The sequence below is a fragment of the Neophocaena asiaeorientalis genome, unplaced genomic scaffold, assembly GCF_003031525.2.
Source record: "Neophocaena asiaeorientalis asiaeorientalis breed wild unplaced genomic scaffold, Neophocaena_asiaeorientalis_V1.1 scaffold43, whole genome shotgun sequence".
In the NCBI taxonomy this organism is placed as follows: domain Eukaryota; kingdom Metazoa; phylum Chordata; class Mammalia; order Artiodactyla; family Phocoenidae; genus Neophocaena; species Neophocaena asiaeorientalis.
Genome location: NW_020173674.1, coordinates 15,548,687 through 15,573,812, shown reverse-complemented (window position 1 = coordinate 15,573,812; position 25,126 = coordinate 15,548,687). Strand labels below are relative to the sequence as shown.

The following is a 25,126-nucleotide window of genomic DNA, read 5'->3' as shown; positions in this document are numbered from 1 at the left end:
TGACTGCTGAGTGAGTTAGCATCCACAGCCAGAAAAAAAGAACCTGCCAAAAACTAGCTCCTCGGCCGTCTCTGGAACTGTTACTACATGGGAAGCAGATGGAAGTGGGAACATGGCCCTAATGTGGCATGACATGGGATGAAACGAGCCCTCAAGTGCCGTCCTCAGTCCCTTCACACATTGTATTTGTGTGTGTGTCTTAATTAAAAGGGGTAGAGGCCTTTCAAGTGTGTCTGTTGCAGCGAGACTTGCTTTATATTTACCTTCTCTGATCAAACAAACTTATGCTTTCTCCTGATTTTAGCATAGTAAACACGGGAAATCTCACCCCAGGCAGATTCCTTTACAACTAGTTGACCCAAGTCGTGCTCTTATTTATTTATTTTTGATGACAGATCCTGATTAAAGGTTTCCAATCCACCTTTTAGCTAGTCCATGGACCCAACCAGGAGGCAGGGCTTGTCAGCTGCTAATCACTAAAGAAGCTCCCTGATCTGACCTAGGGAACAGTGGGATTCAGAGGCATGGATAACTCTGAAACGGGGCACGGGAGAAATGAATCTCTAGTCTCTTTGCTGAGAAGGTTTGACCAAACACAGTTTTATTGGTCGGTGGCTCCTGCTTTAGTAACCTTTCACCCCCACGGCTCTTGGAGGTACAAGCCATTGGCCGGCCTTGCCTTTGAACTCCTCATGGCTCCTGCCACCTCAAAGGCTCCCAGTCAGAGGCTTGTGTTTTGCTTGGGATCTCTCCTCACAGCAGGATGTCAGCAGTTGGGAAAACTGATCCACCCTTAGAACCCTGACATATTTGAAGGTGATACCCCTGAGACTTGAAACCTATGGCTTTCTATTTCAGGAGCTGCCTGTCACACGTCAAGAAACACAGCTCAGGCTGCCCCCTTTTCCTCCTCTGTCCCTTCTTGCTTCCCATAGGGCAGGAGATCGTAACATTTGAGCACACCCCACAACTATTCGCGGAGTCCTTCCCTACTTTCAAGCTCTTTTGCCCCTTTCTCTTCCCGGCTTGCCCCAAGTAGCATCTATTTTTGAAAGAATTTTTCTTTCGGATAAGGCTAAAACACGCAAATTAAGCCATCTTTGGTGTCTGGGAGCTGAATCAATGGGGAAGACGGTCTAGGGACAGTATCACAGGGCTTACGTGTTCAGCTCCAGTGCGTCCAGGTTGGATGAGCCCTACTTTTAAGATAGCCCAGCTGCACTCTTCCCTGTCTTCTTGATCCGTTCTATCTTCTGGAAGAAGCAGATCTTGCAAGAAGAGATAGAAGTGGCATGGATTGCTCTCCCACATCTGCTTGGCTTCCAGACTAAGGAACAAGAGTGAAAGCTTTAGTGTTGAGAGGCAAATCCAGGGACCTGTGAATATTAGATGACTTCAATATAGCTTCTTCGGCAAGAAATCAAACCACTCATTCTAATAAGAATATTGAGTAGAAAATGCCTTCTACTTACGATGCCTTTAGCTTAGAAAAGGAGCAAATGATCTCTGTTGAGTTCCTCTGCTTTTCTAGAATTCAAATAGGACGTTACTGATAATCCTTAGCAGATAGGACACTCTGGCAGGGTCTTTTTCTGCTTCAGAGTAAAGGTTGAGTTTTCAGCAGGTACCCAGGTATCAGAAGAGACGGGCCTGGTTTTACTACTGTCTAGTTCTTTCTTTGGTCACGAGTATGGTCATGAGCTTATACTTTCCAGTTGACAAAGGGAAGGGGAGAGTTAATATTTATGTTAACTGCTGTGTCTGGTACTGTGTTAGGAACTTCCTCATGAGAACCCGATGAGGTAGTTGTTATTCTCATTTTATGAAGGGGGACAGTGAACCATAGAGGCTGGTAGATGGCCTGTAGTCGCAAAGCTTTAGTGGCAGGCTTGGGACTGGGAAGAATTTGTGGCATATGATTAAGAAGTTCACTTTCCTCACCTTTTCTCCAGGGGCATTTCCCTTTTACACTGAGATAAGTATGTCTTTTGGGACATTCCTGTATTGGTGATGGTTTATAGGTTGCTTCTCTTTGCCTTTATTTTCTGTTTTCCACCTAATTGCAAATTTACTTCTCCCATTCTAAATCCTATTGCATGACTTCGAGAGAGGAAGGAATTTGAAATCCCCATTCTTCACTTGCCTCTCTTTGCCCCATGTTCTAATTCTTTCTCTGTATCCTTCCTCTGATGGCAGCTCAGGTTTTTAAACTCTTTATAGGAATCAACCATATTACATGATGCCATGTGAGCTTATAAAGAACCTGTAAATATGTATTAGTCTTTGGAAGAAAACACCTTGTCTAATTAAAGACTGTTGTGAACTTAACCGAGCACACTGTCTTGCCATCAGATGTCTTGGGCCTCATCGTTCAGACCGCCTCCTTACATTTTCTTGATTCTTAAGGATCAAAAATGGCCGGAGCCATTTTCTCTGGTAACTACACGTGGAACCGACTGCATGTTAATTCTTTAATCACTCCCCATAAATATAAATACTGAGGATGGAGATCAATAGAAGGAAATCTTTGCTTCGAAATGGATGACATGGGCTTACATGTGGGCTATTGGGAATTTTCCGACCAGCTCTGTTTTAGAATAGGATCTGAGTACTGGTCCATGTACTTGCTTGTTTTCCTAAGCTTTGAGTGACTCGTGGTTTTAGATGTAAGAATAAGGTCTAGAACTCCTAGAAATCAGCTGCACAAATGGAAGTTGTTATGTATTCAACAACTATTCCTACGGGGCTGGGGCTGCTGCTGGTGTTGAGAGGTCTTCAGCAGTTCTTGGGAGCGTGCTGGGGGGACGTAGCCTGGAAGACTGTGTAAAGACCACTTCATCTCAGCGCCAGGAAAATGGGATTAAATTGGGGGAAGTTGAGGGATGGTTAACAGAAATGCTAGGAGTGGAGAAAGCTAGATTTAAAGGAGCAAGTACTCTACAGCCAGCCTAGGGCAAAGGCTGTGAGCAAGTTCTCAAAGTCCCGAGAACGGTGAGAAGGAGAAGAAAGGGCCCATTTTGTGTGGCAGAGTTTTATAACCACAGTCGCTAGTATTAAGGTGATTTTATTTTTCTTTTCACCACCTATGTGCCAGCTGGGTAGAGACTGTTTTAAACAAGACAAAACAACAACAAACCTACTGTGGATTCCGAATTCTAATGTATTTTTAGAAGGCTGGGAATAGGGGATAAGGTAAAAATAAAATTGAGATTAAATCCTAGGAGAGATGAATTCCTAGCAAGAATTATCGGGCTCTATGTGAGATCCTAGGAGAAGAGCAAAAATGTGTTCATTAGGTGTGACACATTAGATCTTGCACTGGGCAGTGGTTGCACTGAACGTTCAAAATGCTCTCGGCTGTTCCCCTGCAGCCACACAGCTGAGAATAGAGACCCTGCTGGTTAAGCCGAGTCTAGCCCTGCTTTGTTGCTGCTGTTGGGTAAAATGAAACATTGAGGATGGTGATCTGTCGCCTTAGTCTGTTCCAGTTTCCCAAGATAGTTGGGCCTTACGCTAGAGGAACTGCAGGATACCAGTGGAAAGAGGCGGTGAGAACCCGCAGAAACGCACTACCCTAAATCTGTAGTATTTAGGGGCTGAGTTTTTGAATCCTTGCTCTTGAGTGGGGCCTGGTAAGTTTTGCTTTGTACTGTGGGCCATCAGAGAGTTTTTAATCTAGCTGGGAAGATGGGTTTTTTGCCCCCATGAGATAACAGTGGGGCAGAGAATAGATGCTAACTCTTGTGTAAAAATTGTCAGATGAATTTTAAAAAGGGCCTCAAGTGTAATTTTGAGATTAAATGAAGTACAGGTATGATTTTTTTTAATTACTAAATTTTATTTTTCAGAGCAGTTTTAGGTTCACAGCAAAATTAAGCAAAATGTAGAGAGAGTTCCCCATACCCCCTGTTCCCACAGCCTCCCCCATAACAATGCACCACAGTGGTTCATTTGTTACGGTTGAACCTGCACTGACACGTCCTTATCTCTCAAAGTCCATAGTCTACATTAGGGTTCCCTCTTGATGTTGTACATTCTATGAGTTTTAACAAATGTATAATGATTTATTTCCTCCATGTCACTATTTCTTTTCTTTTTTTTTTTTTTTTAATTTATTTTTGGCTGCATTGGGTCTTCGTTGCTACACGCGGCTTTCTTTAGTTACGTTTCACCAGGGAAGCCTGGCAGGCGGGTTCTTAACCACTGCTCCACCAGGGAAGCCCCATGTCACTGTTTCTAATTTAATTCCATTGTGGTCTGAGTGCATACATCATATGATTTCTGTTCTTTCACGTTTGTTCAAGTATGTTTTATGGCCCAGAATGAGGTCTGTCTTGGTGAATGTTACTTGTGAGCTTGAGAAGAATGTATAATCTGCTATTGTTGGATGAAATAGTCTATAGATGTCGATTATTTGGTGCTGTTAATAAGTTCAACTATGTCCTTACTGATTTTCTGCCTGCTGGATCTGTCCACTTCTGATAGATGGATGTTGAAATCTCCAGATCTAGTAGTGGATTCATTTCTTTCTCTTTGAGGTTCTGACAGTTTTTGCCTCATGTATTTTGATGCTCTTTTGTTGGTTGCGTACACATTGAGGATTGTTATGTCTTCTTGGAGTGTTGGCCTTTTTATCATTATGTAATGCCACTCTTGATGCCGTGTAATTTTCCTTGTTCTGAAGTCTGCTCCGTCTGAAATTAATACAGCTACTCCCACTGTCTTTGGATTAGTGTTAGCATGCTATATCTTTCTCCATCCCTTTACTTTTAGTTTATATGTGTCTTTGTATTTAAAGTGGGTTTCTTATAGACAACGTATAGTTGGGTCTTGTTTTTTGATCCACTCTGACAAGCTTTTAATTGATGTACTTAGACCATTAAAAATGATGAAAAGAACATGGACTTCAGAGCTAGACAAAATGGCTTCGTGTTCTGGATCTTCAGTTATCGGCTTTGGGACCATGAGCAAGTTACTGTTAACCTTTCTGAGCCTTGTTTTCTTGTCTGTAGGATTATCTCTTTTCATATAGGATTGTTGTGAGGGTCAAGTGAAAAAGTATATACCATGTTTAATTGATTCTCAGACCCTTATTTTTTCATACTTCAAAATCTTTGATGTCAGATTGTGTTAAAAGTGATATTGTTATAGCATTGTATCATATCTTAATTGGAAGCTTTTTCTTTCTTAGTGTTATGTAAAATAATGGTGAATCTTACAATCATTTGTGTCAGGCAGCTATCCCACATTAATGTGACCGCGTAAATCCTAAACAAAAAAATATAAATCGAACCTAGCAGTATATAAAAAGAGATATCTATCATAACTAGATGAGGTCAGGAATATAAGATTGGTTTAACATTAAAAATTTAATTAATGTACCTTCTCACATTAACAAAATGAAGGAGGAAAAACCTACCCGATCATCTTAAAAAGGTAGGAAAAAATCATTTGATAAAATTCCGCAATCATTCTTGAGAAGAACTCTCAGCTAAATGAGGAATAGAAAGGAACTCCTGTAACATGATAAAGGATATTTATGAAAAACTTAGAGCTAACATTATACTTACTGGTTCGGTACTGAACGCCTTCTCCTAAAACTGGGATCATGTCAAGGATGTCTACTCTCTCCACTTGTGCCCAGCATTGTACTGAACGTCCTAGACAGTGCAAAAGAAAAATAAATAAAAGGCATAAAAATTGGAAAAGAAAAAGGAAAACTGTCTTCATTTGGAGATGACATGACTGTGTATTCAGAAAAGCCAAAGGAATCTACAAACTACTAAACTAATAAGAGATGTTATAGCAAGGTTAGAATACAAACTCTTTGGCTCTAAAGAAAATTTGAATTTTGGCTGAAACACTTTGTCTCGTTTTCTTGTCATGAGACACGTGGTGGTCTGGTGGTCTTTTGCGACCTTCTGTAACATAACTAGAGATGGAATTAAACTAATTTTATTATGTGTATTTTGCAATTATCCACCTTCCTGGATTCTGTAATTAGTTTGCATATTTCTAGCTGATTCTCTTGAGTCTTCCAGATATAAAATCCTATCATCTGCAAATAATGATTGCTTTTGTGTTTAGGGAAATGAAGGCTATATTATGGTCTTCACATAAGAGAACAGTATCAGGAGGATATGTAACTAAATATAGAAGAAAACTCCACTAACCATAGCTAAAGAAGTCAGGGTTTGTATGTCTCACATTAAAAGAAATCTGGAAGTAGGCAGTCCATCCAGGGCAAGTGTAGTGATTCAGTGATGCCATCAGAGAAGCAGGCTTCTTTCTCTGTTTCTGCTCGATCACCATCAGCGTGCTGGCTTTGTCTTTTCATTTACAATACGTCTGCTTCAATTCCAGCCAATCATGTCTGCATTCCGGGCAAGCAGAGGGAGAAGACGAAGGGAGAAAACCAAAAGGCTTACCCTTAAAAGACTTCATCTTTTTAGTTTGGAAAACTCACATACCCAGGGGCTGTACCAGTACTGTGTCACACGGTCATCCATTGCTGCACAAGAGGGTGGAAAATTTAGTATTTTAAGCTGGTTTTGTTAGTAAAGGTAAGGAAGGTAATGGATGCTGGGGAGGCAACTAACATCTGTCAGGACTAATAGTAATCTGGACTGTGAGAAGTTGGGGTAGTGGGATGAACTTTGCCGTTAAGTGTGTGTGTGTGTGTGTGTGTGTGTGTGTGTGTACACAATCTCACTGGGTATTGCTGGGATACAAGAGTTTTGGTTTTTTGTTTTATTTATTTTAAACACTATTTTGTAGCTGGCCACTTAACTGAACTTCCTTATTTGCTCTGATAGGTTTTTAGTTGATTCTCTAGGATTTTCTTAATAGCCAATCAATGGAAAGCTCTTGGATTTCTTTTCAAATTCCTTTCTTTTTCTGTTTTCTTATTGCTTCTACTAGTTTCCTTATGTTTCCTTCATTCTTTTCCAAATTATCAAATTGGGTGCTTATTTTATTTTTGGATGGTAATTCTGTGTATATATCAGAGTAAAGTTTAAATATGAGACTAGAAGCAATTGAAATTTGGAAATATTTGAGGTCTCAGTAGATTTCATCTCTTAAGATTTTTTTAATTCTTGTTTTTTTATTAATTTTTTATTAATTTTATTATTTTTTTGGCTGCGTTTGGTCTTCGTTGCTGCGGTGGGCTTTCTCTAGTTGTCGCGAGGGGGGGCTACTCTTCGTTGCGGTGCGCGGGCTTCTCATTGTGGTGGCTTCTCGTTGTGGAGCACGGGCTCTAGGCGCGCGGGCTTCAGTAGTTGTGACACGCATGCTCTAGAGCGCAGGCTCTGTAGTTGTGGCGCACGGGCTTAGTTGCTCCGCGGCATGTGGGATCTTCCTGGACCAGGGCTCGAACCCGTGTCCCGTGCATTGGCAGGTGGATTCTTAACCACTGCGCCACGAGAGAAGCCCAATCTCTTAAGATTTTTAATAAAAACTGGCTATATGCTTTTCTCTTTTCAATAGATGAGATGTGTTATCAGTCTTCAACTTAACATTTAAGGCAAATGTCAGATTTTTTATTTAGTGAAGTTATTGAGGAAAGAAAAGTTTTAATATTTCCATAAGCCACAAAACCCCGTAGGCTTAAGGATTTTAATAAAATCTTATACTGTGTATACATAGAGTAGCTAACATATATATAATACTCGGTGAATAGAATTTCATAGTTTTTAATCCTTTTAAACAACGCTAAAAATGGTGTGCTAAATTCTTTGATGCTCCCTCCTCCAGGAGGTGGAGCTTAATTATCCTCCCTTTGAATACAGTCCGAATATAGTGACTTGCTTCTAACGCATAGATTATGAAATGGGGATGGTAGCTTTACAGTGGAGAAACCTGGCAAACCCCACCTTAACCAGGGGATCAAGGTGAACTTCCCCTGTAATAAGTCACAGTGATACCCTGTGTCCCCCGATATGAAGTAAAGAGAAAAGCACATCAGCTCTGTAGTATTCTCTAAAATCCATAACCCCAGTCTAATAAACCAACCCAGATTGAGGGACATTCTGCAAAATTCCTGACCACACTAGGCAAAAGTGTCAAGGTCATGAACTACAAGGAAAGATGGAGAAACTGTCACAGATGGGAGGAAACTAAGGAAACATGACAACCAAATGCAATGCAGTGTCCTAGATTAGATCTTGGAACAGAAAAGTGACCTTAGAAGAAAACTGGGAAAATCCAAAAAGAAAACAGAAGTCTGTAGCTGAGTTAATAGAATTAACTAAATGTTAATGTCTTAGTTTTGATCGTTGTACCGTGGTGATACAGGATGTTAACATTGGGAGAAGCTGGGTGAGGGTATTCGGGAACTCTCTGTACTACCATTGCAACTGTTCTCTAAAATTATTTCAAAATGAAAAGTTAAAAAGAAAGCAATTGCAAGTTTGCATGGTAAAGAAATAAAAAAAATTTACACCTACCAAAAAATTGTGGAATGAACTCTGCTACTGTTACGTGAACAGATGTCTCTGGCTTTGAGGAAAGTTCAGTGAGTGGTATATGTGGCTTCCTCAGGTGCTGTGATCAAGTAATTGAGATGGTGGGCCTGGGAACACTGCGCTAGATGATGGAAAAGTGCCTCCAGGGGCATCAGGGACTTTTAGGTGGAAGATGCGCGTGGAGAGGGCGAGTAAAGTAGCTTCATGAGTACGGGAATGAAAAAAAGCACTCTCAGATTTTATGGAGTAAGGTATTTTAAATGTAATTAACAAAATAAATATTTTAAGTAAAGAAAAAACTGGAGTGCTGATAAATTCCTGATATATTAACCTTTTCTGCTTCAGAAATCTCTATTTTAAAGGCGGTAAATCCTTTTTATTATTGTTTGTTGAATCATTGAGTAAAGGTATCAAAGGTTAGTGAACTTCCTCTTCTCCTCTAGAAAAACTGACAACACAGGCCTAGTACATTTTTATAAAACCTTCAGTCCGTGAGAAGTGCCCCTGGGGGGTTTTGTTGATATTTTTTTCCCCTAATTTTAAGTACGTTGTCTTGTAACTGTTATGTTTATAAAAATGGGATAAGCAAAAGAATAAACAAAAAGCCAGTCTTGCGGTAGTTCTCAACTAGGAATCAGGATGCTCGTATTATCATTTGACCTCACCAGTGTGTGACTTTGGCTGCCAGGTGGAGGTTGTTCGAGCCTGTCTCTGCTGCCTCCAGGCTGGTGTGAGGTTAGGCAAGAAGGGCACTGGGCTCCCTGCCCTTGCCCTCTCATCTGTACGGGAAGGTAGCGAGGAAGAGAGCCAGTGTAACCCTGCAGAGTTTGCTGCATAGGAGGCTTTGGAGCAATAGTAGGAATGCTCATTGGTTCCATTTGTCACAGCAAACAAATGAAAAGGAACTCATGAGCCTGTGGTGCACTGGTGCTTGGAAAGGCTTAGAATCCCTTTGGAAGTTTTCAGATTCATCTTCAGACACAGCTTTGAAAAATTAATCCATGAGGCGTGGAAATATTTTCCAGCCTTCACCTGAGATATATGGTTGTGTCAGTGTAGTAAGCTGAGAGAAAATCTCCTGTACTCAGATCCCTTGAATCTCCCAGGTTGCTCAGAGGCAGAAGTGCTTTTGCATCTTTAACGATGCAGCTGTTTCTTAAACTTCCTGAGGGAGTAGGCGAATGCTTCATTTACTCTCTTGGTTCTCTGCCCTTATTCAGTCTGTTTTATTGTTTTTCATTAATTTTGGAAAATTCTTAGCCATTATTTCTTTAGATGTATCTGTTGCCTTGTTTCCTACCCCTCTTCTGGAACTCCAATTACAGCTACTGTAAGAATATTAGATATGGTTCTACAGTTCTTGGGTGCTCTGTTCTGTTTTCTTACACTCTTTCTCTTTGCATTTTGGTTTGGATAATTTCTTTTTTATTTTCAAGTTCACTACAGTATTTCTTTCCTTTGCCATATCTACTGTGCTGATAAACCAATTGAAGAAATTCTATGATACTATGTTTTTTACTTCTAGCATTTTCATTTGGCTCTTTTTCTTATAGTTTTCATCTCTCTACTGAATACTCCTGTCTGCCATCTGTTCATGTAAGTGGTCCGCCTTTTTTACTAGTTCCTTCAACATATTAATTATAGTTAGTTTAAGGCCCCCATCTAGTAGTTGCAACATCATGGTCATCTTTGGGTCTGGTTCTGCTGGTGGCTTTATGTTTTGACGGTAGATTGTTTTCTTTCGCATTTTGTTTCCGATAAATGTTGACTGAATGATGGACATCGTGTGTTAGAAAAACAAGAGACCTAAAGTAAATGTCATGTCCAGAAATGGGCAGACCTCTTCTTCTGTGAGCTGTTAGCATGGGAGGTTGACTCAGTCTAGTGTGTAATCAGGTGGGTTTGGGTTTGTCCATTGCTAGACTTACCTCCAGCACCACACACTTCAGATGCTGCTGGTGGTCACCTTGTTCCTGTGTGGGGCACAAGGTACCAAGGTTTTTCTCAGAGTTCCAGCCTCACCCTCCACTTTCAGCAGGCCCTGCCCACCTGTGCCACACCGGAGGCCTTGCTCCCGTCCGTGGGTAGACTTCCCTTGCTTGTGTGTGGTGCCGGGCTCGTGGTGGAGCAGCAGGGTTCTGTTCCCCTGGTCCAGCCGCAGTCTGGCAGGCTTGCTTGCCGGGGCCTTGGAGGTGGGCCTTTCCCAGCATTCTTGCTCCTCCCCCTGGGCAGCTAGAGTCTGCCCTCTGTCTGTGGGCGTCTGAGGTTGGAGGGAGTTTCCTGCCCCTCCCTTGGTGGTAGCTGACCTGTGCGCTGTATCCGTGTAGGAGCCTGATCTGAGCGAGTTTACCTGGTTGTCCTTCAGGGGCAGATGGCTTTTGCGTCTGCCCCTGCTACCAGGGCAGCGTCCCTCTGAGTTGCTTGTGGGGGGGTGTCCTGCTTATGTCTAGAACTTCCAAACTGCCCTACTAGCCCACACTCAGTTTGAGGAATCGGTTAATACTTTAGCTGTATTTTGAGGCTGCTTTTACAGTAGCCACCCCTACCTTCTGTGCTTTTCCAAAGCTGAAATAGTTTGAGCGTCCCATTGCTCCTGGATGTCACTCTTTGGAGTTTGGTTTCCCTGATTGCCTTGTGACCATAGCTCTCCAATCGGCCCAAGACACGTTATGGTGTTAGTGGGGTATCTGGTGCCGTTTTCTCATTGTTATGGTGGATTCCATGTTCCCTTGTGGCTTTCTGCATCCTAAGCAGAAACAGATCCTTTATGTTGTGACCAACCAGTGGGTGGGGGGTGGGGAAACAGAGCAGAATTGGGGCCCCTGCTGATCCACGGCTACATGTCGTTGTCGGGTGTTTGGACGGTGCTACCTCTTGGGATTTGGGACAGAGGCTTAGCTGGCTGGTTTATCATTTTATTTTGTGGTTTTCATTAGGAAAGTCCTTTAATGCACTAAAATGAAGCCTGTCGACCTGGGTCACATTCAGGAGGTTCTGATGGGAAGGGCATATTGCACAGTTGGCTGCTGACTGAAGGGCACTGGAAAGCCGTCACTGCTTTGGGAGGCAGATGCTCTTGGACCGCTAGGGATCCTGGGGTTCCGGTCCTTCTGTGTAGTCTTTGAATGGTTGGATAGCCTGTCCACTAGGAACAGACTTGCATGGCATAGTTTTAACAACCGTTTCTCTCTCTCGTGGTCTTTACGTGAGTAATATAAGGGCAACTTATAATCCCATTGCTGCCTTGCTGTTTCACCCGGAAACAAATTTTCCTTTTTTCCCCCTCAAATCCATTTCCTCCATCTTTTACCTTTTAAAATTCTGTATACAAGATGCGGTCATTATTATTAAATGATGGCCTTCCCCCTTTAAGGTCATGGGCTGGTACTTAGAAGATTTGGAAAGTCCCGTGAGATGCATGTGATGCCTGTGAGGGAGATGGATTTGTTCTTTCAACAAACGTTTGACTGCCCACTCCTTGACAGGCACTGTGCTAGGGGCTGCAAGACCAGTCGTGAGCAAAACCAGATGTGTTCCCACCCTCACAGTTTCCAGAGGAGTGCTGGCCTCTTCCTTGGAAGCTTAGAGATTCAGGTAGAAGGGGCATGTCGTTGGTTGCTGTACTTTTCAGTATAAAGGTCTGTCACACTCGTACTTGATTTATTTTTATTATATCTAACTCTGTTCTGTGACCAGTTGGATTTCTTTACTGGCTTCAAGAATTGAGATGAATGGAGTGTAATGTTGAGATCCCATTCTGTCTCTGCTCTACCCCTTCCTCCCTTCCCACCCCAAAACAGTGCTGAGTGTATTCTGACATAAGTGGCAAAGACCCTGAGGGGACAGGATGGATGCAGGCGTTCAGCAGAGAGCTAACATGTTCTGTTTATCTGTTCTGCACTGGCACCGGGCAGGGAGCTTTACAACCCTCATCGCACTGCATCTTCAGCCCCACGGGAAAGGTGGTGTGCAGTCACCATCTCATCGATTCAAAAAACAGAGGGGTTAGGTCACTTAAAATTGCGCGAGGTACTCATTGCCGTGGTTCTCTCTACCATACTGTGCGGACTTCCTGTAAACACTTGTTACTGCTAATCCTCTTGGCTTTATGTTACTGAAAATCAAAGAAATTAAACCAAAGTAGCAGTTTCAATTTGAAGTATTTATTTGCTTAAGTTAGTTTTAAGTTGGCCCAATCCTTGCCCTTTGCTTTATGATTCTAATATTTGAAAGCATCATAGGAACTTTGTAGTTCTTATGCTTTGAAATATGCACGTTTTACAAAATTACCATGGTATCTGTTTAATGAAGAAAAGCCAAATGCTTTGTCGAACGTTATTGTTATGACCATTTCATATGTGACTTACCTTTCAGTTGTGTAGATCCACAGTGTAGAGTGCCTAGGGAATTTGCAGAGCTGTGGAAGAGTCCCTCATTTAAACTTTTCAGATAGGGAGAAGTGTGGCCCCTGTTTTAGGGGGGAAAAAAACCCTCAAAACATAATAAGCATTTGCATTTGCTCACTGGATGGGAACACTGGTGCTTTCATGTATTGCCAGCATAGCTGAAAACTCCTTCCTCTCTGCCGAAAAGTGGCTGATGCTGAGTCCTGGAGGGGCTGTAAATTATGCCTTCTAAACACTTCAAGGTGTTAAAGAGGTCCTGCAGAAATAATTAAGCCTGCAAAGTTCACTTATCCTCAGGCTGAGACACTTGAACTATGATTATTGGCAAAGCTTGCTTCCTTTCTGAGAGAAATTGTAATTTGGTGGACAGGGCTAGATGATTTGAGACACCTTAAATCAGAAGCTCTGTCCTACACTTGTGCAGTTGGCTGGTATTCTAGGTGGATTTGTTACCAATCATTGTTTCCTATAAATCCCAAATGCTGCTGTCTCTGCTGTGATTCAATGTGAACGTTAAGCTTTGGAATGCTTAAGTTTGAGTGTGGTGTGATTTAAAATGAAAGAACCTACGAAGATGGACCCATTTGGGTAAAAAAGGAGGTAAATATTTAAGCTGTGTGTGTTTATGTGTGGGGCTCACGCTTCTCAGTGAATTTTTACTCCTTTCAGTTCCTTTCAGTTCAGGACCGTTTCCTGAAACTTACTGTGTGCTGGTACTCTTAATACTCTAGAATGGGGTAGGGAAAGGTCTGACTTTAGAGTTAGGATTCATGAGTGGTGACACTGCCACTTAACAGCTTTGTGTCTCAGTTTCCTCGCATATAAAATGAGATTTGCATCTGCCCCAAATAAGTGACAAACTGGTAATAAAGAGCAAATGAGACCATGGGTACAAAAGTGCTTTGCAACAGGGAAAACATTCTAACATTTGCAAGGATACTAATAAAAGAATGCCAGTTTCCACACCAAAGGAATTCAGTCTAGCTGGAGAGAGAAATGCGAGCATCCGAAATAGCAGCGAAACAGTGATAGAACAGAATATAAGACACCTGACCTATAAGATAAAGGCTGTAAATGCTGTGGTGTTTCACAGTAAGAGAAGAGTGTTGATGTTGGGGGCGCTCAACCTCAGTAAAGGTCTCACAGAGAAGATGGATTCTTTTAGGTCTCATGAACTGTAGATATTTTGGCTGGATGATGGGAGGGAAAGCAGCAAGATGACTGAGAAGGAAGGAGATTGGAGTGAGTGGAGTGTATCTAAGAAGCAGCAGCAGGCAACCAGCAGGCCCCCAGGCTGTACCCAGATGGCCGACCACAGGACAGCTTAAGTCAGATGCCCTTGGAAGCTAAATCTGTTTCTGATTTTCTTTGAGTAGGAGAAATTCTCATTGGGATGCTTTGCCTTCTTCTTAATGTTAGTGGAAACAACAGTCGTCATATAACTCAGAAGTTATCCTTGGCTTTAACTAATGAATAGAGGACTTGCCCAGGAAACAGAACCAAAGTCAGTGAGTCTGGACTAGAAAGTGTCTTTTTCCTCCACCTATTTCGGTTACGCTTCCAATTTCTCATGCTAAACTTGGAAATGTTCGCCCCCTTGCGTAAGTCCTAACAGTCTCTGATTTTGAGTGGACTCGTAGGCTGAACGAAGCTGGCAAGGTCGTCTACACCAGCATCCTGCTTTCATTAGGAGCCGAGTTTAAACTCTGCTTGGATAAGAAACTGTCTTCTTTCAGAAGGCTCTGACACAGTAGCTGGTTTGGGAGTAACCCTCCTGTCAATAAAAGAAAAAGAAGTATAAGAGCTTATTATTATTATTTTTTTTAATATTTATTTATTTATTTAGCTGTGCTGGGTCTCAGTTGCAGCACGCGGGATCTTTTTTTTGTGTGTGTGTGGTACGCAGGCTTCTCACTGTTGTGGCCTCTCTTGTTGCGGAGCACAGGTTGCGGACGCGCAGGCTCAGCAGCCATGGCTCACGGGCCCAGCCGCTCTGCAGCATGTGGGATCTTCCCGGACCGGGGCACGAACCCGTGTCCCCTGCATCGGCAGGCGAACTCTCGACCACTGCGCCACCAGGGAAGCCCTAAGAGCTTATTAAAGTAGATGAAACAACAGTTCAGAGAGCAGCCCATGCAGTCAGGACTTGAGAGACAATTCCTGAGAGACAGGAGCACACTGAGGGGAGCTACTTGTTCACTCTGGCTACTTCCCCGAGGGTGCTTCCTAATTCACAGCCCAGGGTATGGAGGCTTTGCAGAAAGCAGCAGTCCCACAGGGCTGACAGGTTGGAGTTAGGGGCTTCCAAAGTATCTGGGATTTGAAGAACAAAATCCCAGGAGAAAGGGAACCACGGGGATATAGCAAAAAATGGGCGTGCAATCTTCCCTTAAGGTGTTTGCCAACTTCTGAGGTGCACACGATCAGAACAAAACTCTGAGAATCCCTGCAGAAAGAAACAGCTGGGAGCCTAACAAGCTCTGTAGCTATTTCAGCAACCGTGTATAGTACTGATGAGATAAAGATCAGTGTTCAAGGCTGGCCAAGATGGAGGGGTCCTGGTAAATACCCCAGGCTTTAATTGAAGGCCCAGAAGGCCACACCTTCAGAGTAAGGGCAAGCTGAAAAAAGGTGGCCCTGACAAAACTTGAAACCAACCCCTGACAGGATTATAGTGGTCTGACTGCATTCTCTGTACCTGCCAGAAGAATATGTTACATTCTTAGGAGGAAGATAATCTGGATCATCCAGAACCTCTACAGCTTTTTAATACAGAATGTTGGCATCCAATAAAAAATTAAGATGCACGCTAGAAGTTGAAACCAAATGACCAAAATGAAGAGTAAAAAGATGATAGAAAGAGACTTACAGGTTATTCAGATATTGGGGTTATCAGTCGGGAACGAACAATGTTCAATAATATAGAAGAAGAGAAGGAGGATTTCCACAAAGTTCTGAAATCTTCTTTTAAAAAGTCAAATGGAAATTCTGCAACTGAAAAATATAAGAAGGGAAAGTAAGAATTTAGTACATTGGTTTAATAGCAGTTTAGACACACACACACAAAAAAGGATAAAGGATTATTGGACCGGAAGAAAAAGTAGTAGAAAATACCCAGATTGAAGCACAGAGAGGAAAAATACAGAGAAGAGAATAAGAGACATATGGGACATGGTGAAAACATTTTACGTACATGTGTATTTGGAGTCCTAGAAGCAGAGGAGTGTGACAGAAGCAATATTTTAAAAAATATTGACTGAGAGTTTTCTAAAAACAGGGAGAGACATCAAATCATAGATTGGAGAAGCTCTCCAATCCTAGGTGGGATAAACACAAAGGGCCACACTGAGGTATATCTGTGAACCTCGATGAAACAAATAGAATGAGCATACACTTAAACTCAGCCGTATCGGAAATTACATTAAGCGTAAATGGACTATATGTACAGTTGGAAGCCAAAGATTTTTGAATCGGATAAAATATTAAAAGCCACTTATATCCTTTTTATAAGAGACAGTCCTGAGACAAGCTTTGAGGGCACAAATTTGAAAGTAAAAGTTTTGGAAGTAAACACACACACACACATGTACATGCACACGCACACAGGCAGAGAAGAATCAATAAAGATAAAGAATATTGAAACAGTACTTAAAATCAACTTATTGTACTTGACAGTGGTAAAACATTACACTCATCAACGGCAAAATTCTCTTTTTTTAAAGCGCACATAGGTCATTTACAAAAATAAGCTATGTACTGGGCCATAAATCAAGTTTAAATAAATTGCCAAGTTTTGAAATAACGTGTGTTTTCTGACTACAGTGCAAAGTAGAAATCAGTAACAGAAAGATAAATAGAAAATCCCAAAATGTTTGGAAATTAAACAGCATACTTCTAAATGACCCATGGGTTAAAGTATCACAAAGGAAATTAAAAACATTTTTCACCTAAATTATAATGAAAATGATATATAAATGTGTGGGATGCATTTAAAATAGTGCATAGAAGTAAATTTATAGCTTTACATGTATGTATTAAAAAAGAAGAAAGATTGAAATATCTAAACTTCAACCTCAAAAAGCTAAATGCAGGATGAATTAAAATCCCCCAAAACAGAAGAAAGTAAAAATAAGAGCAGAAAGGAACAAGATAGAAAAACAATGTAAGATAAAGAAAATCAGCAAAACCAAACACTGGTTTTTTGAAAAGATAGTAAAATTGATAAACATCCAGTAAGACTGATCAAGTACAAAGAGAAAACACAGATTATCAATATCAGGAATGAAAAGAGCTGTATCACTACAGGTTCTATAGGCATTAAATAGGCATTGACGCACATTTAGTCCAATAAATGTAACAATTTAGGTAAAGTGAACACATTCCTTGAAAAATACTACCTGCGAAACTGACACGAAAATGTGCGTAATCTTATGGGTATGAAAGAAAATTAATCCATGATTTAAAACCTTTACACACCAAAAGAACACCCAGCCCAGATGGTTTTTTTGATGAATTCTCAGTCTTTCAAGGAAGAAATAGTGCCAACCTTGCGTAAAATTGGTCAAGGAATAGAACTTTTTCAGCTCCTTCTGTGAGGCCAGCATAACTTGACACCAGAACCTGAGTTTAGAGTTACAGTGTTGAGCAAAAGAGTAAATACTGGTTGATGCCATTCATATGGACTTCAGTAGTGGGCTAATAGAAATCAGAATAATGATTACTTCTGGAGGGGTGAGGTTCTGACTGGGGTGCTGGAATGTTCTATATCTTTATCTGGGAAGTAGTTATAAGAGTACTGAAGGTAGAAATTCATTGAGTTGTACCCTTAAGATCTGTGCACTTTATGTATGTTATATCAAAAAAGACTCTAAACTTGCTCTGGTTAAACACACTGATATTTCGTCTTAAGTATCATGTAGTTTCTCTTAAACCTAAATTGAATCCAGTGTGCGTTTCATGTGCTCACGTGCTATTTTGACTGCCTTGGTTAAATGCCCACTCTGATGGAGCTGGCCTTGAACAGCAGGGAGCCTTTGCCTTGGTCTCCCTCTTCTTCGGGAATAAGGCAATTACCCAGACCCAGAGTTGGCTGTGACGGAGCATCTAGTTCTTCACTCTCTTTGCTCACTTCACACAGTGTGGTTTTCTTCACAGGCACGGTGGTTCTGGGAAGCGTACTTCCAGTCAATCAAAGCCATTGCCCTGGCCACCCTGCAGATCATCAATGACCGGATCTATCCATACGCTGCCATCTCCTATGAAGACTGGAATGACCCTCCCTCCGTGGTAAATGAATTCCGGGGTGAGCCACATCAGGCCTGGGCCGGCTATCAGGATGGGATGATGGGAAATGTACTGAATTTGTAAAGGTTATTCAAATTCGAGCTTTCTAAGATGAGAGTTTGCTATCAGACTTGGGGCCGATAGGACCAGCTTAATTTTGAAATGATGACAAAAGTAAGAAATACCGAAGCAGCAGCTTCCAGTTTATTTTAAATGTGCTTAGGAAGACAGTATGTTTATTTATTATGGAAATAAATGGGGAGGCCTGGGTCTTGTTGGAAATGGAAGACTTCTGATGACTTCTGCAGTTGTGGTGCTTTGAACTCTTGAAAGGATTCTGTAAGCAACTTAATAACAGCTTATATTTTGAGCACTTCCCCTTGTGCTTTATGCTAAGTGCTTTCCATGGATTATGTCAGTTAACATTCAGACCCCTTGTGAGGAACATCCTCAGCAAACGTGATTGAGAGGCATTAGGGATCGCTCAGGACTTTGGCTGAGGCCCCTGGGTATTCTCAGCAGCGAGACGGTGTGGTCAGAAGCTGCTCACAGGGCTTCGTCCTTGCTTGCAGGAGTCACGAGGCACTTGTGGCCTTGCAGGGAGTGTGTCAGCGGCCACGGCTTCTTTCTCACTGAGAGTGCCTGAAGCTGGAGAACACCTGCCGTCTGGCTCACAGACCCTGAGGCCTCCACCTGAGAGCACTAGGGTCTTCTCCATGTCAGACTGAATCGTTACTCTCTTTCCGGCCGGCCGGCCGGCCTTGTCTCCTGACTCTACCTTCTCTAGATAGTCCTGTGTGCTGCCACCTGGTTAATCTTCATGTAGGACCCTCCTTCCCTCCCTCCTTCCTTTCTGCCTTCCTTCCTCTCGCCTTTATTAAGTGGTTCCTATGTGCCAGGCACCGTGCCATGTGCTGAGAAAGCAGAAAAGGAAAGCAGGCCCTGCCCTCAAAGGAGCCCTCCACTAACTTGGGAAGCCAGCGAGGAAGGGTATTGTATGCGTAGTCCTGTACACCCTAGTGTATGGGGTGGGGCAGGCAGCGCTCCTGGACGGCGGTGGGCAGGACACTTCCTGAAGCGAGGGTGCCTGAGAGGAAGTAAAACCGTAACATCAAGCGAAACAACAGCAGACACCTTTCTGTCTTGCTTGAGGTAAAGTTTCCTTCTGTCTGTCTCTTCCCTTGAATCTGTTGCCAAAGGGAACCTTCCAGAAGGTTTCTATTCCTATATAAACCTAACTGTATAATCTTAGAACACAAATGGGATCATACTATACATAGTATTCTGTGCCTTGCCTTTTTTACTTTACTAATAGATCACGGGCTTACTTCCATTTCATTCTGCATAGGTATACTTCAGGTTTAAGGATGGCTGTATACTATTCCATTGTTCAGGTGTATCTTACATGCAAATCTATTTTCTAACAGTAATACAAGGGACATCCTTTCATATGTGTTTGCACATAAATGTGTGAGTGTATCTACAGAATTAATTCCAGCTGAGAAATTGCTGAAGGAATAAACACATTTTGAATGTTGATAGATATTAACAAATGGCCCTTTCCGAAGACTGTACCAGTTTATAGTTCCACCAGAAGCATTTTGGTTATTCTGGTTCTCCATGCCTTCAGTAACCCTGAGTACTTGAATTTTTGCTCAAGTGGAGGTTGACATCTCTGTCAGTTTCTCCCAGAATACCCATATAAATCCTATTTGTATTTCGATTGGTCACATTGAATTTTTAGATAGTTTTAGGCATTTATTCATTCAGTGGGTACTTACTGAGTGCCTGATATGTTCCAGGCAGTGTTCTTCGTACTTGAAATATGTCAGTCAACAAAGCAGAGGAAAATCCATGCCTTGGGGATTTACACTGCAGTAGATCTTGCTATCTGGAAGCAAGATTTGTCTTTCTGGTAGAATTTTAAAGTTTTCTTTATATAGGTCCTTCACAAGTCCTGAAAATCTTTTTCTTAGGTATTTTATCTTTCTTATACTCTGATAAAGGAATATGTACTCTCTGACATTGTAGTTTCTAACTTTTGTGTGAAGACATATTACTGGCTTTTGAACATAAATTTTGAAATACTCTTTTACTGAATTCTGTAATTGTTTCACTTTTTAAACCTTGATTCTCTTGTGTCTTCTAGATATGCAATCATATTTACAAATGCTAATTTTGCTTCCTTTTTTCAATATTTGAACCTTTTATTTTCTTTGATCTAATTACCTTGGCTAGTAGTTCCAGAACAATGGTAAATGATGATCTGAGTGTTAAAAGGAGAAGGGCAGGTGTTTCTAGTCAGGGAAAGGGGGGAAGTTAGGTTCCATCCAGAAGGACCGGCAAATTCAGAAGTCAGAGGGACAAGAGAGCATGGCGGCTTCAGGAACTTGGAGGGGGTCAGTGTGGCAGGAGTGAAGGGGGCTTGTGAGGGAGAAGCAGAAGGTGGAGCCTGCAGAAGGCCCAGGACGCCAAACACCTGGCATCTTTTTTTTTTTTTTTTTTTGGCTGTGTTGGGTCTTCGTTGCTGCACGTGAGCTTTCTCTAGTTGTGGCAAGCGGGTGCTACTCTGTCGTGGTGCGTGGGCTTCTCATTGCGGTGGCTTGTTGCGGAGCACGGGCTCTAGGCGTGCGGGCTTCAGTAGTTGTGTCACGCGGGCTCAGTAGTTGTGGCTCGTGAGCTCTAGAGTGCAGGCTCATTAGTTGTGACGTGCGGGCTTAGTTGCTCCGCGGCATGTGGGATCTTCCCGGACCAGGGCTCCAACCCGCGTCCCCTGCATTGGCAGGCAGATTCTTTAACCACTGTGCCACCAGGGAAGCCCACACCTGGCATCTTATGGAAGGTTCTGGAATGTTGTCTGTGGGTGATGGGAGATCACTGAAGTATTTACACAGGAATCATGTGGTGAGATTGTGTTTCGGGTCAGTCTGCCATCAGTGTGGAGGATGGATCCGTTGTAGGAGGTTGAGCCTAGAGGCAGGAGGCTGTTGCAGGAACCCAGGTGAGAATTAACGCAGGACAAATGTGAGTGATATTAGCTGGCTGGGGGGAGTTCAGGAAGAGTGAGGAACATGGTGTCGTTTATCCAGACATGGAGTGCGGGTGCACGGGCGTCGTGGGCAAGGGCAGTGTTGGCATCCAAGCGCATTCTGGCTTCAGGGCCTGCCACAGTCTAGCTCCAGGCTGCTTTCTAGCTTTCCTTCCTTCTGTTGCCTTTCAGGGAGCGCTAGACCTCTGGCAGCACAACTTTGTCCTTTCTGTGTTTACTCCATGCTTTTCCTTCCCCGTGCCCTTGTGACTGTTAGTCCTTTCACTGAGATGCCTCTCTTCACCATTGTCTCTGGTCATCCACATTTTATCTGGATATCAGGGGCCTGCTTACATACCCCTTCCTCCATGAGGTTTTCCTATACCCCTAACTAAGCACGAAGTAATCTTTCCTTCTTGTAACTCTCAAAGCATATTATCTGTTTCTTTCCTATCACTTCACATGCGTAGAAGTATAATTTCCTGTAAAGTTTTAAGCTTCTTAAGGGAATTTCTGAGTTATCTTGGTATTCCTCATAATACCTAGGACAGTTTAATTCAGACAGGAAGCCCTTGATACATGAAGGAAGGAGGAAGGGAGGAAGGAAGATCGGGACCCCGGGGCTTGAGCCATCCAAGGCTCACTCACATGCTGTTGTGACAGCCATTATTTTATTTGACCTTCACCCTGTTGGGAAGGTGGGGAAAGTGATAGATTCTTGCTCATCTCTAAAGCAGACACAATGAGGTTCACAGAGCCTGATGACTTGTCCAAGGTCCTATAATGGGCAAGTTGTGTAAACAGGCAAGAACCCAGGTCTTCTACCTGCAGAGTTTTATGGGAGCCATTAAGCCTCCTCTGGGCTGAAACATTTCCACTCTTGTGAGTATATGGTACAAGCTTGAGACAAAGAATATCACATCTGTTCCTCTGTAGGAGAATTCATACAGGTGGGATGGTCATGGCACAGCCAGAAAATGTGGAAACAGTAGGACTTTATTCTGTACTTTGAGCTAAAGCTCTAAGAAAAGTGTATAAGAATAAATGGCTGGGATTTTGGTCTCTGTCTTTCATAAGAATATAGACTAGGAGAAAATAGTATATGAAATTTTATAGTTTTGAAATAGGTGTATTTTAATTTAGGACAGAACGATCAAAGTGCTGGACTCTAATTTGGGAAAGAACAGAAGTATAAAAAGCATAGATCTGGATATGCAACTGGAAAATATATTCTTAATTTTTTCCTTTAACTCTTAATCCTTTTTAGGGAAATTTAGTGTTTACCACATTTCTAGGAGCTCAGGTGATGAAAGCCCTGATTTAAAGCTGTGGGTTGTACATTTCTGCATCTTTAGTGAAAGCAACTGACAGGCAGCCTGAGTAACGTTGATTTATTTACAGTTAACTTCCCCCTCCCTTTCAGAAATACTTAACCTACCCTAGATGTGATTGCTATGAGCCCAACCTTCAGGGAAGTCGCCCCTCTAGATTCCATCAAATTACGATATCAGACACCCCAAGGTGGGAGTAGGTGTGGATCTTGGTCAGTAAATCAAGGGATGGTCTGGTTCTTTCAAAGATCTGCTGTCAGGGCCTCCAGCCATGCGCCGAGCTTGCTCAGCTGGAGAGGAGGGGTGAGAGTCGAGAGCCCTGTTTTGGCCTGATGCCGCTGCCTTAGTTTAATGTTTAAAAAAAAAAAAAAAGGGCCTATGTGTGTGAATGATGGAGACAGCGAGGGGTTGCTGGTGTTGGCAGATGCTTTGCCATTTTCTGTAACCAGAGAGGGGACAAATTACGTTATCCGCGTTGCGCTACACTCTCAGAACTTGAACAAGTTTGAGAAAGTAACTCTGGAGCACAACTTTAAAGTTGCATGGCTGTCAGGTCTGGAGAGATTAGCCCTTTGTTTTGAATCTTCTCTTTGGAAGGAATTTCTCACCAAATTAAGGTTCTTTATGAGGGATGACATGTTTGTTTTTATCGTTAATTTTCTTAGCTCCTCCTGTCAAGGATGCCTGCATTTTACTATCTTTTTAGTCTCTCCATGCTTTCATTTTTCTCCCTTTTTTTGCAAATATCAGCAAAACTTTATCATCCCCCCAAATACTCCACACCTGTATTGCTTCTGAATGTCTGTGTCATTTCTGGTCTTGCCCCTTGGCAGGCCTGGTCCCTACATCTGGGCCTAGCCTGTGTGGCTGGGGATCTCCTCGGGCACCCTCCCCCACCTTACCTCTGGTTCTCTGCCAGATGTGAGCATGTCTGGAGGACAGAGACTGAAGCAAGTGAGCGTTAAATGTGATGCGGGGATGGAGTGGGCCGAGAGCTGTGAAGTTTTGGATTTCTGGCGTGTGCCAACAAAACCGTATCCTCTCAGTGTCACGGTACGCAGGCCTCTCACTGTCGTGGCCTCTCCCATTGCGGAGCACAGGCTCCGGACGCGCAGGCTCAGCGGCCATGGCTCACGGGCCCAGCCGCTCCGCGGCACGTGGGATCTTCCCGGACCGGGGCACGAACCCACGTCCCCTGCATTGGCAGGCGGACTCTCAACCACTGCGCCACCAGGGAAGCCCTCAGTGTCAATTTTTAAAAAAGCTAAACGTAATGTAGTCCTAAAATCATGTTGTAGAGTGAAGTAGTTTCCCATGTTATTTTTCTACAGTGTGATTAGAGAGATTATACTCCACCTTATCAGTATGTCCTAATTTTATTTACCCAGTCCCTTTTGACAGACAGTTTTGTTCACATTTGCTCTCATAGATAACACTAGTAAAGATACCGCAGATTTTTTTTCTTTTCGGCATTGGCCATACCAGACCTAGAACGGGGAGGAGAGACAGCTGGGGTCCCGTGGCTGTTGACAAAAATTGATGAGAAAAATGGAGAAGTAACTTAAAATGGATTGTCGAACCTAGCATAAGAATAAGGTTGAAAATAAGAGTTTGTTCCTATGAAATCTAGCCAGAACGGTGGCTTAGCTGCAAGCAGGGCCTCAGACGAGGATTATATACTTACCTAGACGTCCTGTCAGCATCAGTCCGAGTCCAGCTTTTGGAGGCTGGCAGGGAAGGCTTGGTAAGTGGGAGGGTTGTGTGCGAGCACTTACCTGACGGGCACTCAGCACCCATGAGGAGCAGCACCCATGAGGAGAGCTGTGGGCACAGTGCAGCAGAGCTTGCTGTAGCCCCTGGTTCTCGGGGAAGTGGTCCTCCAGTATCGGTATGCATCAGAAGCTCCTGAAGGGCTCACGAAAACACAGGTGGCTGCCACTCCACACCTAGTTTCTGGGTAAGTCTCGGTGAGGTCCTAGAATGTGCGTTTCTAGCAAGTTCCCAAGCGGTGTTCATGCTGCTGGTCCAGGGAACCATACATTGATGTGGGGTTGATTCACAGTGTGTGTCCTGACTCACTGCCTGGAGAAAGCTCTCCCTCTCTCCCCATCCAGTTCCTCTTCTGTACCCCTGGGGCTTGGATTAGAAGCATCCAGGTCCGGGGTTCAGCCCACATCTGTCTCAGCTACATGAAGAACTCAGGGCTACCGGTACTTAGAAGTTCAGACGGCGGCCCTCATTCACAAAGGTTGTGGTTGTACAAGCTGCTGAAAGTATCACTCAGCTGTAAATACTAACAAGCTATAAATCACTCTGCAGGCCGAAGAAGTGCCAGGTCAGATGCACGAAACAGAGCTCTGAGTTGAAAAGATACCCGGTTAGCAGTCTGTTTAACTCAACTCCATGCCCTTTAACTTCCAGGTTGTGGAATGTTTCTCTGGAATTTGAATGCCTCTCCTGCCCCCCAGGAGGCCCTCTTGGCCTATTCTCCCCTTCTTCCTCCCACTGCCCAGATATGACTAAAGTATGTATGGAATTTAGAAATCTTAGCTTGAATTTTAAGTAAGTTTAAGCTTTCGGAGTCTTTTGTTTTTAGAGGCACCACATTTACAG

The 25,126-nt window shown here is 42.9% G+C and overlaps 1 protein-coding gene across 4 annotated transcripts in view; it reads left to right on the top strand.

Moving 5' to 3' along the window:
• Nucleotides 1–25,126, top strand: part of EXT2 (exostosin glycosyltransferase 2) — a 132,082-nt gene that overhangs the window by 44,047 nt on the left and 62,909 nt on the right. For 3 of the 4 annotated variants that reach the window (XM_024749355.1, XM_024749353.1, XM_024749354.1), the window contains one exon: nt 18,026–18,157. The exons of the other annotated variant lie outside the window; for it this stretch is intronic. In XM_024749355.1, the coding sequence (XP_024605123.1) occupies nt 18,026–18,157 (132 nt within the window). The remainder of the gene's footprint in view (nt 1–18,025; nt 18,158–25,126) is intronic. 4 annotated transcript variants of the gene reach the window in all.